At 38.0% G+C, this 19,341-nt stretch overlaps 1 protein-coding gene across 1 annotated transcript; it reads left to right on the plus strand.

The window, feature by feature from the left end:
* Nucleotides 1–5,415: 5,415 nt before the first annotated feature.
* Nucleotides 5,416–17,990, plus strand: nr2e1 (nuclear receptor subfamily 2, group E, member 1). Its single transcript, XM_047388194.1, has 9 exons — nucleotides 5,416–5,979; nucleotides 8,087–8,232; nucleotides 8,850–8,937; nucleotides 9,858–10,093; nucleotides 12,992–13,138; nucleotides 14,147–14,243; nucleotides 14,348–14,497; nucleotides 14,637–14,742; nucleotides 17,022–17,990. The coding sequence occupies exons 1-9, from the start codon at nucleotides 5,922–5,924 to the stop codon at nucleotides 17,182–17,184; spliced, it is 1,191 nt and encodes a 396-aa protein (XP_047244150.1). The 5' UTR covers nucleotides 5,416–5,921; the 3' UTR covers nucleotides 17,185–17,990.
* Nucleotides 17,991–19,341: the final 1,351 nt, after the last annotated feature.

Below are 19,341 nucleotides of genomic sequence, written 5' to 3' on the forward strand. Positions count from 1 at the left end.
GACATACTCAGCTCTACACTCAAAGTATTAATCAAAATGTATATATTACACAATGAATAAAATAAAGAAAGCAAAATCTAAATGCTATTAAGTATATATGAATGTTTATACACTTTTGTAATATTAAATACAAATAACTACACACCAAAAATGGAACAATTGACATGCTCAGTTTGGAACAGTCAAGCTATATCTTAAAAATAATTAATTGAAAAGACTGGAGTCAGAAACTTAAATTAAAGGGGTTGTCTGATAAAAACAATCCATGTAACCAGAAGCAGGTACCGAGACAGTTATTTTGCAAATCACATGCATGATTCACTGTAGCTGCAAAGGTCCTATGAAATAAAAGCCACTCATCAAATAATGTATTTTGAAATTTTAGCTTGTTTAGTTATGTTTCTATTGCTCTGTTGTTCATTTGAAACTTTGTAAACCAAAAAAGACAGGTGATTTTGGCTGAAATTGCAAGCCCAATGCCATCGCCTGCCATTAAAAAGTCCCAAAACATGCTAAATGCACAGATACACAATTAACTGAAATTACAGTTAAATCAACATGTTGGTTGGGCTTTGAAAAGAGAAATAAACAGCACTATTAGGAGATTATTAGACAGTTAATATGTGCACCTGTTGGACCATATGCAAATAGGTTCACTGTTCTATCGTATGTCTATCTTTTATACAACATGCAATGCAACTGTGATGTATTAAGTGGACTTTGGCCATGTGAGACATTACACTGCATAACAAATACCCTTTACTAAAATTAACCAACTCATCCTCAAACATTCTAATTTGATCCCTCTTTTTCTTACCTTTTTATAGAGTTCAGAACGTTGTTACTTATTAATTGAAGGAAAAACAAAAAAAATGTGCACTAAAAATCATGTCATTCAGACAGTTCCAGCATTTTGGAAATCTAAACCCGATTAACACTCATTGCCACACAGATAATTTGCTGTTTTAGAAGCAACAGGTAATCTGCAACCATCTAATGACTCCTTTTGTAGAACTGTCCATGGTGCTGAAATAAGGCTGGATTATTTTCTTCTCATTTGAAAAGGAAAATATATATTAGACAATTTAACATTGGGGAAGTCTTAAAACATAGTTTTGATTAGGATCTGTACGTTTACACGTGCAGAAACATCCTTGGTCTGTTGTTTAGACAATCTACAGGTTGCAGAGTCTGCAAGATGAGATACTAAGATCTCCCTGACCGCTCTAAAAAGATGCAGGGGTGCATAAGCCCCTGGGCTTTAATTCTCTCTTTTATTTGTCCTCTGGAGCTTAGTGACTTCTCCTTAGAGCCAATTGGCTTACGCCTGGTTGGTTAGGGGCCTGGCCAGTGATAGCAGTGCCAAAAAGGCGGTTAAATTATAGACCCTGGGTGGTGATTTCTATTAGCAGAAATTATCCAAAATGGCAAGTTAGTAAATTTTTTTTTATACACCACGTTTCACAGGTAAAAATCTATAGAGCTTCACAGATAGGCAAATAGAAAAAACAGATAAAAACACATGAAAGGTGTCCTAAAACCAAAACCATTCATAAAATAATACAATGATAAAATCAAGCTCTCACTAATTAAAAACCTGTTAAAACAAAAACAAAAAGTATATAACTGCTTCTAAAAAGATTCATAAAAAACAAAGCAAGACATTTCGTGACCTGGGGTATACAACTTTAAAATATCTATGTCTTAAAATCTAAGTCTTAAAATGCATCCATGGTGCTACTAATAACCTCTGACCAGATGATCTCAGGCTTCAAGAGGAGATATGAAGCTCTACGAAATATAAACATAGGCTGAATGGCATAGGGCTTTGGAATAGGTTTATTTGACAAGGACTTTGTACATTTATAGCTGTTTTCTTCAAAAGCCTTATAGCAGTGCTCTGGACTGTCAGTCAATCTCCTTGTTAGTTTATCATCTAAAAAAGCCACTAAAATTGTCCAGTTGTTGAAGAGATCAATGTCTGAATGATCCATCCCCAGCTCAGTTTTTAGGACAAGACTTCGAAACTTAGAGATGTTTTTTGTAGTTATAAGAATCATTATTTTGTCAACTGTTTGCAAAGACACAACAGAGTCAAAAACTAACATCAAGATTTTTGAGGCATGACCGAACAGCTGAGCTAAGGTGTTTGTTAATATTCATTGGCAATAATAAGAGTTTTATTCCTGTGTGAATTCAGCTGTAGGTAGTTGTTACATTGCCACTGTTTGGTACTGATTATCCATTCAACCAAGAAGACAGCTAATGTTATTCAGTGGACTCAAAGAAACAATAAAGCTGAATTGACCAGCATTCAGATTCTTTATGAGTCACAGGAGGATTGATGAATAGGATAGGTCTGAGAACTGAACCCTGTGGCACCCCACATGGTGCGCCAAAAACATAGTGGTAAAAATACTGCAGGTTGTGCCAAAATAGTACAAGTGAAACCACTCTATTACCTAAATTAACATCTTGACCATATCTTATAGGCTGTGAATCAAAATACCATGATCAGCAGCGTCAAATAAAGACGTTAGATAAAGCAAGAACTGAACTGCGAAACCTGGCCATGATTTTACAGGAGACCTTGAGTGAGACTGTTTCTATGGAGTATTATTATTAGATAGTTGCAAAATACAGTAGATTAAATCACAATTTTCACTACAATATCAAGGTTATAATATTGCAATCGCAAAGGACAGCTTAGATGCAACATTTTGTTGATTAATATATTTCAAAACATATGCACTAATGCACTACATGCAAACAATGTATTTGGCCAATTTGATGGGCTTCTACTACCCCTGATGCACAAACTTGATGTAGATGTCTGTCAACAAAATGTTTAAGCTTGCAGAAAGTGGTAGGAGGAAATTGTGATGATGGAATGAGAAGAGCGACAAAAGTGGGGATTAATCAAAATCTATATTATCATTGCAATTGCTGATATAATTAAACGGATATATTTTTATTAAATATGAATGATGGTATGTATTATGGTTCAATTCGTTGTTTTCAAAGTATGTACAATAAGTTAAAAGTCTGAAGTGGAAAACAAAAAAGGGATTTATTATCTCCAAAATTCTCTTTTTCATATTCAACAGGTGACTTTTATACGTTTTTAAAGCTGTTTTCTCACGGTTCAAACTCATTCATCTAATGAGCACACACGTGTGGTCTCTCTGCTTTGCTCTGCGCTGACTTCTGCTGGACTCTTACTCGTTGTTAAAGTCCATCCTATAGTATGTCAAGTATCTACCCGCATACTGATGCAGAGCTCCAGAGAGAAAACAGATACACAATCCAGTCGGGTCTTTGTTAGTGCCGTTTTCATTGACTGCTGGATGAGAAGGGAGTCACTAATACAAGGAGAGTGAAAGAGGGAAGCCCCGGCAACCATGATGTTGGTTATATTTGTGTAAAGGCTATCAGTGAATGACGAGGATTAGGACGAGTTAAGGAGATTATGTCACACATTCAGCATTCACACACCACGACGGCAACCCACCCACCCACCCACCCACACACACACACACACACACACACACACACACACATATCTGATAGCGACACATTTAGCAAAAAACTGAAATGTCTAATTATTAATTTGGACTAATTTAGTGATCAATTAAAAAGATTCTCGCGGTAATTAATATACTTTTCTTTGTAGCTTTTGTAATATCTGTAAAAGACATATTTGGATTTCAAATTACGCATTTTAGACTTAAAGCTATCCATGAGTCCCTTAAGGCAAATCAAAGGAATATCAGGGTGATTCCATGTCGGCCTTGTTGGGCTCCAGCAGTAGAGCCGTTCAGCTGAAAGGCAGGATGGACGACGCAACAATAGCTAATTGCAATTAACTACGCCTCTCCGCCTCACCGCTGTCCGCTTAGATCGACACTTTGTGCGTCCATATGGCCCTGGGTGCACCGTGGGAATGGACACAATTAAAAAACGGAATATGGATTTCCAAGGTTACCCGGCGAAAGCGCAACAAGCTGTCAAGGTCGGGGCCCTCCGTGCGGGCCGCTCACTGACCCCCAGACTTTCGGTCCGGAAGGCCCCGGGGATCAGACAGGTATTTAGAGGTTAGAACCGCATCAGAGGCTGCAAGGGGTACTGGGAGCTAGTACTGTAAACTAGTCTCAAAATAAGTTTGAATTAGCATGTGACTATATGGGAATGTATCTCTCTGAAACCACAAAATGCATAAGAGATTATTTAATAGTAATAAATCATGCCAGCACGAATATATTGTTGTTTTTGGTAAAAAAAAAAAAAACAATTATAATACTATAACTAAATTTAACTAGATTGTAACGCATTTTCTTTTGGTTTAAAAAGTGTTTAACTTATTAAAAGAGGACAAAAAAGGAAAGTGTAAAATTAAGACCCTAATCTTTGCTGTTTTTATATAGAGAAATTGCTAATAATAATAATAAATGCATTATTAATTAATTACGTTTTAAATTGTAGACAAAATTACCCTTTATCTTTTATTTGATTTTAATAAGTTGATTTATTGCTTTTGACTGGATGATTTTTTTAACTGTCGGTCTAATGAGTTTTAACGTCAGACTGCATAGATTGGTAGCCAATATGGTAAATCCTTCATGAAAGTAAAGAAATAAAATGGAAAAAAAATGAAACTAAATCCCGCTTAAACAAATGTAACAGGCTGAAACCCCCCCTGTAGGCAGTGAAGCTCACAAAGGCTTGAACGAGAGAGAAGTGGTGCATACATGGACACCCGCCCTCTCTCTGAGGAATAACCCTCAGTGAAAGAGAAAGGGTGGAGAGGGGGTGAATACGAGGTGTGGATGTTTTTTTTGTTTTTTTTCGATTGGGTCATTTCTTTAGCATTAAACAACTTTTCTTTTCGGCTTCCATGGGCTGAACTCTTCCAAAATGCGTAGCTATATGCTATTCTCCTTTAAAGGAGGTCATGCTGAAAATGTCTGAGCTTCAACAACTCACGCACAAAAAGCTATTTGTTGGGCAGCATAACTCAGCATCCCTGAAAATATAGAAAGTTCTCGGAAGTAAAGCTCCAAATACTGTCACTGTGCACTTTGCAGACGCACTTTGGCTTTTTCCTCCCGAAATCATGAAGAAATAGTTATTTCCAAAAGGTTAGCTTTCGGGTCATTTCAGAAATTTGGAAGAAAAGAGCTAAACTTTTATTTTAAATGTGTAAAAAGTACTTATGCAGCACCTTTCCTCCAGGGATTTTACATCTTCATCCCTGCCACACACTCACACACTCAAACATATATAAACACACACACCATCACACTCCCAGTGACGTCAGGCTGGAGTTTGGTGTAGAAAGCCAAGTGGATGAAGGAAGTGGAGCTCTCCACCCTCCAGGCTCCCCCCCGCCCCCCGCCCAACACTTCTCATAAATATTACCGACGCCTATTGAGGGGGAACTCGCAGCACAAAGTCACATCGCGTCCCGGTGTGTTTAACACGTTTTCATTTGTAATTTTAGCGAAAATTTGCCTTTTTTTTTCGTTTCTCCAGCGGCTTCGGCGCCCCGTGAGATCCGCCGCTGGCAGCGGTTTCTTTCCTCCGCACACGTCCAACTTTACGCGCCGGCTGGTGCGCACTGACCTGCCGGAGCGCTGCTGTCACCGATACCCGATTGTGTCTCTTCTGCATGCCTTGGCTCCAGTCCGGCTGTGATGGAGACATTGCTGAGTTAAAGCTCAGGCGCAAAGGTTTCATTTGGAGATCTCTACCAAAGCCTGCGTCTCTGTCAAGTTGGTAACTGGACTTCTTAACTACTGAGAAACAAGACACAACAAGACTCGCCGCTTCTGTTTCAAAGGTTTTCCTGGTCTACTCATAAAATAGAAAATAAAAAAGGAACATTTTCCTTCAGAGACTGTAAAAAAGCCTGAGGATCCACGATGAGCAAACCTGCCGGTTCAACAAGTGGCTGTTTGGATATTCTGAACGTCAAATCAAGTAAGTTTCCCTCATCCATCTCCTGATGTTCCTCAACTATATTCAGCCATCTAAGCAGGGCCTTTCTCTGACCTATAGTTTTTATATGAAAATAAGTTTCCACATATATAGTTTCATTTTCACTATATCTTATCCGCAATAATTCAGTTTATTTCCGATTACCATAAAAAATACGAGACGTGTTTGATTCAAAAGTGCTGTTTATCACGCGTCAAGTGTTTGTCTTCCTCTTTTTCAAATGAAATACACCAAAATAGATAGAATACTGCACCCTACTTGATACCACTTGTTGCCTGCAATTGCATTTCGTGTAATCTGTTGCCAAATAAAATATTAAAACCCCGCAACAAAGTAAGGCAATTTTGTTCTTGTTAAGTATTTAGTTTTGGCCAAAATAATCTCTTTGATTTAGCCTTGTTTTAACAAATTCCTGATATTCTCTAAATTATCCTTTTAAATTGTGCTCAGATTCCTTAATTATCGTAAAATGAGTTAACCTTACATGTGATTGTATTAGAGTGGCACATTTATGCGTTCGTTAACTTTTGTAAATATCACTGCAAAAGGCCTATATGAATAAAATGCAGGTATTAACACTGTGAATGTTAAAAATACCAAAACAATTATATTTTTACAACAACTGGTATCAGATTTCAGACAAATTTACATGTAAAGGTATTTTTTATTTGTCATTAATTGCTGCAACTACTAAACACGTTTTTAAATCGGAGTGTTTAAATGTAATGGGGAGTCACTTCCTCCACCCTTAATCAAAACGTTATATTCTCCAGAAACACAGTCCCTTTTTTATTAGCAGCGTCTCGCCCTGATGGTTATTACGTTAATAGAATATGCCATATATTTTCAAGCAATTACTGCACACAATGGAAACGCATTGAACCCCTATGGTGGGAAGTTAAATTCAGTTCCCCCTTTTCCACAACCGAATTCGCGCCGATTTATTTCATTGACAGTCATAATCCGCAGTTTAATATTTGTCTTTGAGGGTTTTAACGTTGGAAAAAAATCGTTCTTCTTTAATTCAAAAACTTGAATTCAATCAAACTCAACATTTAGTCCTTTTTTTCTCCACTGAAAAACGATATCATTTTCATTATCATTGATATATATATATATATATATATATATATATATATATATATATAATTTAAAATATATATATATATATAAACTTTTTAATGCAACATTTAAAGGTGGATAGGATGGTAGTGGCCTATAGACAAATACTCCCTACGGCCTTCTGATTCTGAATAATCAGCCAATTGAAGTCGTATAACTCTCCCCTGAAGTCACTGTTATGCTGCCGAGCAGTTATTCCCATGCTACCCTTTTTGACGGGTCACTGGTGAATCAATAAGCAGGTGGCAAAACGTCAGTGTAATTACATAGACGGCTTTTCCCTCTAAAGCGAGAAAAAAGCCCCCTCATATGCATACAAATATAGTTCTTTTTCAACAGATTTGAATACAAAATCTTCACAAAAAAAATCACATTTTTTTCATCTACACTGAGGTCGATTTACATACACTTCATTTGAGTTGGTGAAACGAGTTGGTGCGCATTATTCTCGCAGTGCAGTGTCACTCCCTAATCCTGGGGCCTATAGACCTGCGGGATAAAGCAGCTGTCGAGTCCCATTATGAAGAGGAGTTCGCAGCTTGTCGAGATCCAGGCAGTCAGACGAGGTTCAATGGGGGAAAATCATTAAGTTAACACTTTCCCCTAATGTCTCCATTGTGCGCCCTCGGGCTTTTGTTTTAGGGAGCTTAGATATGACGCTTCCCACCGGACTTTATTCCTGAAATATGCCCCAGTGAATTCCCATGGTCATGGTTGGGGTAAGAAAGGGGCATGCGTTCATCTGTGCCCAAAAATTTGTCATTCGTTGGACAATTAATCTTTTGCACCGGTGTCATTAAAAAAGTTAATCTCACCGCATCATCAAAGTTTAAATAATATTACCAATTCAAATAGGAATCCAATGGATTAAACCACATACTTTACGAGAATATTTTATAATTTTACAGCTAACTTGAGTGAATCTTGATTTCGCGTGTTGTCCAACTGACATTTTGTCATCTCGAAGGTCGGATTCTGGACATCCCCTGCAAAGTGTGCGGCGATCGCAGCTCCGGGAAACACTACGGTGTTTACGCATGCGACGGCTGCTCGGGATTCTTCAAGAGGAGCATCCGGAGGAACCGAACCTATGTGTGCAAGTCGGGCTCACAGGTGAGGAGGCCTGTCAGAACCCTATTAAATTGTGAATTCAATTGATTTACTTTATTAAAACTAGCCTAAACAAGACGGAAAAATGCCTCGCCTGCACAATCAGTTATACATATTTTTTTTATTTTAATCAAATAGTAAGCAATTGTTGCTACACCAGCATCCTCTTCTGATATAAATAAAGGATTGTTTCTATCCCAAAAAAACACGTTTTTACAATTACGCACGGAATGCGCATTTTACGCACGGATCTGTCTGTGTCTTCCTCTTTCCTTGTTTTGGTCGCTGTGTTAAATCTTCCTTGATGAGCCTAATTGTGTCACGCCTGCACCATTAAGTACCGGCCTAAAGACAGCGCGGCTCTAATATATCAGGTGTAATCCAATCTAATGTGATGATTCCCAGGCGAGGATTTAAGGCGGCAGAGGGCGGGATCGAGTACTTATCCATGTGGATGAGGCCGCACTAGAGCCGCAGGGGAGCGGGGTTCATAACTACAAGATAATAGCACGATCTTTTACCTGGAGATTTGCCTCCCAGGATGATAATAGCAGGAGGATTTCGTTCTAAATCTCTTTTTTCTTATTGACCCCTCTCTTTTCCTTGTTGTGTCTGTGCAGGGTGGCTGTCCCGTTGACAAAACTCACAGGAACCAATGCCGAGCTTGTCGTTTGAAAAAGTGTCTGGAAGTGAACATGAATAAAGACGGTAAATGGGCTGGATTTAATTATGGCTCTGACTATAGACACGCCATGCTGTGGCGTTTGGTTCCGAGGTGAAAAAGTTTATCAAAGCTGTTAATGAAAGCTGCAAAGAAGCTGATAATTACCTGCTATTTGCTTGTTTTGAAGGGTGCAGTGGAGCTGTCAATATAAGTTAATTGCTTGAACTTCTTTGCTGCAATGGCGCCTTCAAATGGGGGTGGGGGGTGGGGGATCTGTGGCAATCCTTGTATATTTTACAGTCTTAATAATATTCTTTAGTAATATACATGTTTAGATTTTATTCATTTTTTATATGCAGTGTGTTGTATCCTGCCTCACTTATAAATGAAGTTATTTTTATTGAGATTTTAAGATTTCAGATTGTAAAAAATCAAAATTTATTTCATATTTCAAAATTTTGAAAATGTACTGGTTGCAAATAAGCAATAAACAATCTTATTAGTTACATACCTATGTAACTGTTATTAGCTACAAAGTTATGTGACTATTAATGTTACCAGTTTAACCCTTTTTTGCTGCTTATGTCTGAGCTGGGGTCACATTTTACACACACTGCAATGTTTGTTAATAAATCTCAACAAATTATTGCACATTTCCAAATAAACTGTAATCTGCCTTCATGACTCCACCAAAATTTTCTTAAACTCTGATGATGGGGTTTGTTGGGTCATGGGGATTAACGGGAAGTGGGGCCCTAAAGAAATTCTGCTTAAAGCCACATTAGTATTTGGGCTGTGCTCTGACCCCCCAAGTGAAACCTGATTATTTGTTTTGTTTTAGTTCTTAACTTTACGCTTAAATAAAACAAGCCACCTTTAACAGGCACTGTCAATGAATACAAATGAGATTTTTTTTTAAAAGAAACTATTCCTTGAACTCTGTGTTCGCTGTCCCACTTCACAGCCGTCCAGCATGAAAGGGGGCCCAGGACGTCCACCATCCGCAAACAAGTCGCCCTTTATTTCCGGGGCCATAAAGAGGTGAACGGCTCCTCGACCCACTTCCCGGGATCCTCGCTGCCCGGACCTCCTTTCTTCACCACCGTCACGCAACTGGATCCCCACAACCTGGAGATGAGCTCAGTGGCCACCACGCCAGAAAGACAGGCCATCGTGGGTTTAGCGCAACCCACCCCCAAGGTACACTGTCCTGAGATGGATTCTAGACAATTATTCATAATTTCTTCTTTTACTAACTGAAAGTTTGATGTTTTTTATTTAACCTGCCATGCTCCTGGAAATGAACTGAAATTATGAGTATTAAGAAATTTAAAAACTGTCAACAGTGGTGCCCTGCAAGTGGGGTTGGGGGGCAAGGGCACCTCTACTTTATTGTTTTTTAACCAGGATACTCCAACTCAGACACAACTCAAGATGAGTAGCTAAGATTTCATACATAAATATATTGACAGGAGAACATTCATATAAAAACAAACAAAATAATCATTATAATACAAAAAATAAAAATAAAGAATTCAGCATAAAATGGAAAGAAATATGAGCATAATTACATTTATGTAGAAAAGACTTCATTCAAAGCAGTGACACGGTTCTGCTACAGCTGTTTTTAAAGTTCTATGCACCCCCATAGTCTCAAGTTAGAAGAGAATTAATCTTCTTCTGCATGTGCCCCTGGTTTCTAACCTGCAACACCATAAAACGTTGCCCTTTACTTTTTATTTCGTTTGCTGTAATTATTTAAAAGAGACAATGGGCATAAGCAATTCAGTCCATCATGCAAATTCAGCCATCAAGACTTATTTTCATTTGCAGTTCCTGGCAGGTTGATGGTATAAAACAATATTAAAACATTAAAAAGTTTTTTTTAATTACATTTTGTAATAATAAACAATAAAACAAATCATATAAAACATGCAATAAGACATGACATTATGCAAAAAGATCACTAGCCCACATAAAATCACAGACTATACACACCAAAGTTTATAGATTTAGAGAATTGTTTGTAATACGTAATGTACCGTAGTTATCTGGGTACAGTGTCCCAACTGTGTGTTGCCCCATAAGATAATAAGGGTAAGTGAAACTAAGATAAATAATTAAGTTTACTTCAAACCTTACAGTGTGTGTATGAGACTGACTATTTACATATCCATATTTAAAGCTTATTTATATCATCGGTTTAATTAAGTCTATTCCTTCCTATTTGTATCCGGTTGGTCAGATAGTAATACATGTGTAATAGTATAATTTGTTTAAATCGTTTATGTGTCTAAAATCTGAATACTTACTGTGACTTTTTCATGTTTTAAAAGAACTAAAGTATTCACCCCTCTTTGCATTTTTCATATTTTGCTGCCTCACAACCTGAAATTAAAATGGATTGTTTGAGAGTTTACACCATTTTATTTACAGAACATGTCTACAACTTTGCAAATATATTTTTTTATTGTGAAGCGCTGGGATTTTTTGTGCATTCCTCAAGGCAAAACAGCTCCATCTCCTTCATGTGCGATGATCCACGCTTGTTAACCGATCTTAGGGTCTAACCACAGATCCTCAATTAAACTGAGGTCTGGACTTTGACTAGGGCATTTCAACGCCTTTAAATGTTTCCCCTTAAACCACTTGAGTGTTGCTTTAGCAGTATTCTTTGGCTCATTGTCCTGCTGGAAGGTGAACCTCCATCCCAGTCTCAAATCACAGGCAGACTAACACAGGTTTTGCTCAAAAATATCCCTGTATTTAGCACCATCTATCTTTTCTTCGATTCGGACCAGTTTCCCACGTCACTGCTTCAGTGTGGGGATGGTGTTCTTGGGGTGATGGGATGTGTTGTGTTTGTATCAGACATGTTGTTTTCCTTGGTGGTTGAAAAGTTAAATTTTAGTCTCATCTGATCAGAACACCTCCCCCATACATACACAGGCCTTTTGGCATACTCAAAAAGCGCCTTCTTATTTTTAACACTAAGTTAAGGCTTTTTTCTGGCCACTCTTCTATGAAGCCTAACTCTTTGGAGTGTACGGTTTATTGTGGTCCTATGGACAGATACTCCAATCTCTGCCGGGTTACCTTTGGTCTCTTTGCTGCCTCTCTGATGAATGCCCCCCTTGCCTGGTGTAGTGGGCGGCCCTCTGTTGGGAGATTTGTTGTGATATCATGTTTTTTCCATTTGAAGGCTGATTGATTTGATGGTGCACTGGGAGAACATCTAACATTTGGATATTATTTTATAACCCCACCCTAACTTGTACTTGTAAGCATCTTTGTCCCTGATTTGTTTGGAGAGCTCCTTGGTCTTCATGGCGTGACGCCTCTTGCTTTGTAGTGTTGCAACTTCTGGGGCCTTTCAAGAAAAGGTGTGTTTATACTGACAGATCATGTGACACTTAGACTGCACACAGATGGACTTCATTTCACTAATTCTTTGACTTTTGAAGCTAATCGGGTGAACCTGGACTTTTTAGGGGCTTTATAGTAAATAGTATGCACATGCCAGCTTTCTTTTAAAATTCTTTGTGCTATATATTTATATATATATATATATATATTTCACCAATTTAGAATATTTTGCTCAGATCCAGCACATAAAATAGGAGTAAAAAACATTTACATTACAAGTTGGAAGGTGACAAAATAGTAAAAAAATTAAAAGGGGTGGGAGTGGGGGGGTATAAATACCTTTGCAAGGCACTGTAAGTTGTGACTCCATTGATCCGCCTAAATACTTAGAATCCTGTACCTGTCTTTTCATAGTGTCTGGATGTATATTTACAGACCTTGAAAGAAAAAACCCTCAAGGTTAATGATGCTGTTTTGGTTGCTTCCAATAAGAGTTTATTTTTTTTCTCCTTCGGAGGTTAGAAGCTGAAATTCTTGTCCCGATTTAGCATCCTGTAAGAACCACAAATCCGCCAATTAGATTTTTCTCTCCAAATCCAGCACAAGAAACACTAATGTTTATAAAATCAGGTGCCAGAGCTTGGAATTTGATCTTTTTAGCTCACTGTTCTCTGAACTGTGATTCATTAAGACCTGTGACACGTGGTTGTTATTATTTCTCACACTCGGCAGTATCCCCATGAGGTCAACGGCACCCCCATGTACCTGTACGAGGTGGCCACAGAGTCTGTGTGCGAGTCTGCAGCACGCCTCCTATTCATGAGCATCAAGTGGGCCAAAAGTGTTCCCGCATTCTCCACCCTGCCTTTATCTGATCAGGTAAACTTTAAAGTCAAAAGCTGCTACCTTATTTCTATCCGACGTTATTATAAACTTAAAATCTAAATAAGTTAAAATGTTAAGGATTTCATGTTTAAGTTTTTTTTCAATATCTACATTCTTTGAATTTCATTTTGAAAGACCTATACTATGGCTATTTAAAGGTCAGATCTCACCGTATGCACCCTCTACAATTTCTTGTGTCTTTTTGGTAATATAATACAATCCATGCACTTGTTGTACATTTAGTGCAAAGTGTTAAAGAGGAAAAACAATAAAACAAGCTATCCAAACAAGCATCTTTACCATGATTGGTGTGTGTGTGAGAGTAATGGGCCTCTTTATTTTCATGACTACATCGTAGATTCTCACCAAAGGCATCAAAACTGAATGAACATACATGGAGTTATATAGTAAAAAGTAGCATAGACATTTTTATATTTTAGATTCTTAAAAATAGTCACCCTTTGCTTTGATTACTGCTCGGCACCTTCATGAAGTATCTCTACTTCATGAAGCTGAAGTAGAGATACTTCAGCTTCATGAGGTGGTCACCTGAAACAGTTTCCTGAAGAGTCTAGAAAAACATCCCAGAGATGCAATGAGAGACGACTAAAGGTCATCGCAGGAAAGGGTGGCTACTTTAAGGAATCTGAAATAGACACATGATTAACGTTTTTTTTGTTTGCTACATAATTCCATGTGTTCATTCACAGTTTTGTTGCCTTCAGTGAGAATCTATGTACAGCAAACAAATGTGTGTGGATTACTTGTATATACTGTATGTCTATATTTATATATACATATGTACATAAAATGTACATTTATGCATGCATGTACATATATACATATGTATGTCTGCATGTATGCATCTAGTATATTAGAGACGTATCAACAGTCAAAAGCTTTTTTTTGTGATAAAGATTTTTGCATAACATATAGGCACACTGTACTTTTTTCTTACATGTCATAAATGTCCATATAATAACGTTGGTTTTCTCTTTCCAGCTGATTCTGTTGGAGGATGCCTGGAGGGAGTTGTTTGTTCTGGGCATCGCTCAGTGGGCAATTCCTGTGGATTCCACTACTCTTCTTGCTGTCTCTGGTATGTAAATCCTTCAGCTTACTAAATGTACAGGTAGACCTTTTGTGTTTGATGCTGCAGTGTTTGCCTACATGGTGACACTTGTCTGTCATTTCCATCAACAGGTATGAACACAGAAAACACAGAGTCTCAGCGGATGAACAAGATCATATCGGAGATCCAGGCACTTCAAGAGGTCGTCACCAGATTCCGACAGATGCGCCTCGACGCAACAGAGTTCGCCTGTTTGAAATGCATCGTAACATTCAAAGCAGGTGCGTATGTTGTCAACACCCTGAAAAATCTTACAGGTTCTTATCAGAGCCTATTTGGCAAAGTCACAGGGGATACCTGTAGTTTGAGCCATCTGAAAATGTATCTGCTCCATAAACCTAAACAGCCTCTTTTTTACAGTACCTACGCAAGGCAGCACTGAATTAAGAAGTTTCCGCAATGGCAGTGCTATCGCTGCACTACAAGATGAAGCACAGCTCACACTTAACAGCTACATCCACACCAGGTATGTAAAAAAGAAACATTCAGTGCATTGCAAAAGCAATTCTACCCTTTAACATGTTCACGTTACAACCACAAACCAGTTATGTTATAGTAAGATGTCATGTGACATAACACGTAATTATGAAGAAGAAGGAAAATGATACATGGTTTACTAGTTTCAAATAAAAAAGTCACTAATTACACAGCATCCTCAGTGCGAAACATTGTGGTGCCAGCATCATGCTGTGGGGATGCTTTTCTTTAGCCCCCAGGAGTCAGTGCTTTGTAGAGCTATTTTTCACTGATATTATAGCTGCGTGTCTTTTGGAGTATGTCTCTACCAGCTTTGCACGTTTAGAGTAGGGATCTGCAACCTTTAAAATCAAAAGAATAATTTTTGCTCTCAGTCCAGCTAAATAAAATTAGTTACAGCCATAAATGTGACATGACTGTTTAAAGAAAGACAACCTCTAATTTTTGATTGAAAAAAAAAAAAAAACTACTCATTTGGTTGTAAAAACAAAATCTTTTGCAAAAAGAGGTTGGTTACATTTTCTTCCATGGGATGTAGATATTTGGGGTAAATGATGTAACAAAAGCACATAGCCTCCAAGCTAATGACAAGAAAAATACTTTTACTTTCAGAGTAATTCTGTTTGGGAAATTCAATGCAATTATTCTATGAAAATTGGCTAAAACCTGCATTTGTTATTATGATTAAAAACATTAGTTGTTTTTTACAATCATTTTTAGCTAAAGTTATTAAGAGCCCATATGGAAGATCCAAAAATACACTTGCGGCTACAGAGCTGCAGGTTACAGACCCTTGCTCATACATTTTCAAGTCTTTCCACAGATTCTCCTTTGGATTTATATCTGGACTTCGACTGGGCCATTCTACTACATGAATATACTTTGATGTCAATCATTCCCCTGAAATTTTGATGTATGTTTAGGATTATTGTCCTGGTGGAAGGTGAACCACAACCTCAGTGTGAAGTCTTTTGCAGCTTTGCTATATATTTAGATCAGGGGTGTCCAACACTAATCTTTAAGGGCCAGTGCAGGTTGCAAGTTTTTGATCTGTGCTTGTTTCAACACAGCTGATTTAAATGGCTAAATCCCCTCCTCAACAGGTCTCCAAGTTCTCCAGAGGCCTGGTAATAAACCAATCATTTGATTCAAGTATGTTGACCCAAGGGTGACATCTAAACCATATAGGACACCAGCCCTTGAGGCCGGACTCTGGACACCACTGATTTAGATCCATCCAGCCACCCTGATTTTTCTTAAGGACATGACTCCCAAAGTTTGATGCTGCCACCACCAAATTTCAGTGTGGTTGATGTGTGGTATTATTTGTAGTATTATTTTTCCACCGCAAAAGTATTTTGCTGGTCGACCTAAAAGATTAAATTTTGACACAGCATCTTCATCCAAATGCTTACTTGTTATCTTGTGGCAAACTGCAAGTGTGACTTTTTATGGCTTTTGTCTTTCTGTTCCTCCATAAAGGCAACACTAATTGAGTACGGGTTTAATATTTAAATCATCTGATTCACACCTGAGCTGTGGACATCTGCAGCTTAACCAGTTACCATGAGACTCTTGGCTGTTTCTCTGACAAATACTCTCTTTGTCTTACCTTTGTCAACACTGAGGAGTGCTCTATTAGATTGTGAAAGCTTTTGACATTGTTTTAAAACTTCTGCTTCAAACTCCTCCACAACTTTATTTGTGATCTGTCTGCTGTGTTCCTTGATCTTCATGATGTTGTTTGATCACCAATGTTCTTTAACAAAACTCTTGAGGCCTTCACGGAAGAGCTGAATTTACACCTATTTACACCTATACACCTATATTAAATTACACTAAGGTGGTTTCTAATTATAAATTGAGTGAGATTTGAAGCCAAGTGGTTGACCTGTATTGTACTCAGGAGCCAAATTTGGCTCTATTAAAATGGATGTCACATGTTTAGGATATTTATTTGTAAAACAAAAGTTTGAAAATCATGCATTATTTTCCTTCCCCTTCACAATTACGCACTACTTTGTGTTGGTCTATGACATAAAATTCCAGTTAGATTAAAAGTTTGTCACTACAGGGTAGAATCGAATCCATTTAGGTCTTTCTCTCATTGCTTGCTTTACACAGACCTGACTTCAGCCTATTGGATCCTGACACATATTTAACTGCTGTAACTTGGTTTTAACTGGCTGCTCTTTGCGATTAGTGAGCATTGGAAAAAACAGAACATATGTAAGAGGTTGTTTAAGAGCCCCTTTCTTTTCATTTTAGGTACCCAACTCAGCCCTGCCGTTTCGGGAAGCTGCTGTTGCTCCTCCCAGCACTCCGCTCCGTCAGCCCCTCCACCATAGAGGAAGTGTTCTTCAAAAAGACCATTGGGAATGTTCCCATTACCAGGCTTCTCTCCGACATGTACAAATCCAGTGATATATGAACTCTTTAACTGTCCAGAGGTGTGGGAAAAGACTAAGAGATCCAACCAGGTCACGACAGAAGGTCAAATCAATGTAGGTGCAGCAGGCGTGGGTTGAAGTTTTTGCAAAGCACAAAATCTTTGCGGCTGACTTAGACTGTCTTCTATGAGCCTTTAGGCTGCACACTGAAATAAAGACTTCAACACAGCTGGATCGCCTATTAACCGTTGCACTAGTCAAGGATTAGGTTCTAAAAACTGCAGCTTACAGTATTTAAATGTCGCCTTAAGACTCTGAAAGAGCGCCTGCCAAGTTCATTTTAAACAGAAATGCTGTACATCACGATGTCTTGCGAGTGTCTTTGAGACCAATAAGCTTGACGACCCATTTAATCTTGTAATTGCTGTGTTCAAGCCAAGTGGAGGAAACCAAAAATATGCCCCAACAGTGAGAGGGTTCAAGTCACTGTTCCTCGATCCAGTGCTGAAACCAAATGCACAAAAGGGGCAACGATGAAGAAGTCCTGGCTCCACGAAGACAAATGACTGAGATGAATGTAGTAAAATTATTGAAGGATGTCATTTCAGTGGCTGCTGTCCTGTTTGTGTGAAAGTGTCCTGTTTTCAGATGCAGCAGCTTTCCAAAAAAAAAAAAAAAAAAGTGTTTAGGTCAGCTTTGTGAAGACAGACACTAACATTGGATAAAATAATATTCAGCACTTGGAAATGTTCTGTTGTGGCCTGTGTTGTTTTTAGTTTGCTGTACATATCTTGAGTTATAACTATTTAGAGTTGTAACAAAAAGAATAAAAGAGATGAAGCTTGAACTCAGCCGTTTTCATAAATCAGAAACCAGAATACAACAGCAGCGGAAGCTTTTTTCGCTTGCAGGTTAATGTTGCTCCTCCGGTACCATCATTTTATTCTGGCAAATGTCCAAGAAAGTTTACAAAACATGCAACCAATAATGCATAACTTATTGATTTAATGACCTGACACATTTTCTTTGGTCACATTTCAGTAAACTAATGCACTGCTTTACACACCAACAGATCAATGCATTTGATCTAATTTTCTAACCTATCATTATACAAAAACACAGCTGAATATTGCTGCATAAAGCAATCTTGTGGTGCCAGTTATAAGTGCACATAAATTTGAATTTAAAGAAAGATTTCTGTAATACAGAGGGCAAAATTCCCTCTACAGGGTCTAATATTTATATAGACCCTTACTAAAATTTTGGTAAATGTCCCTCAAGTTGAAGAGACACCACATGGTTTCTGGCCAGATATTTGACCACTCTTATCAGAAATGGTACAACTAATTTAAACTAGTTTCCTGTGTGGCACAGACGTGTATTAAAGGTTTATTTGTACATTTCATGTAGGGTTGATATTCCACGAGCTTATTTTAGTTTGTTGCAATGTCCAATGTAAAGCAAATTTCTAAGTGTATGTCTGAGATAATTCCCCTGCTTGAACACCCAACTGTGTCCAAGTTTTAGTCACTGGACCCAAACTGTCACTCTCAGTTGAGAGGAAATTCATCAGGATGTTCATGAACTCAAGAACCACCAAGGCTAAAGCCTATTGTAAACTGGAAATGGCTGCAAGACTATTGTTTAAGATGTACTGAGGGTGCTGACCAAGCAACACCTTCAGACATGAGCAAAATTTGCAGCTGCTTACAAATGCTTCTGAAGAAAAGGTTTATGGTCAAATGAAATGAAGATATTTGGCCACAATCACAAGAAAAGTGGTGAGAATTGGAGTCTCAGGCCATGGATCACTGTGCCAGCTGTCAAGCATGGTGGTGGAAGCATCATGCTGAGGACCTGTTTCAATGTAAGGGGTACTGGTACCTTTCACTGCGAAAAATGATAAAGATTGAGATCCACCTCCTAATTATTCAACTTAAATCAACAACTAGAAAGGTCACACACATTTGGGTGTTAGAACACACCAATACATTTTTTTTCAAATGGACAAAGCTCTTACATTAAGCTGCTAGAACGTCTCAGACCTCAACCGAATTGAAATCATCAGACTATTAAATAAAACACAGGAGACACCAGGAAACAAGCTCTACCATTACAGATAAGAACAGTCAAATATGCAGCCAGTTGTCTGTGCTTTAAAATCAGTCAAAACTAAATAAAAAATGGTTCATATAAAC

The sequence above is a fragment of the Girardinichthys multiradiatus genome, chromosome 15, assembly GCF_021462225.1.
Source record: "Girardinichthys multiradiatus isolate DD_20200921_A chromosome 15, DD_fGirMul_XY1, whole genome shotgun sequence".
NCBI classification, from domain to species: domain Eukaryota; kingdom Metazoa; phylum Chordata; class Actinopteri; order Cyprinodontiformes; family Goodeidae; genus Girardinichthys; species Girardinichthys multiradiatus.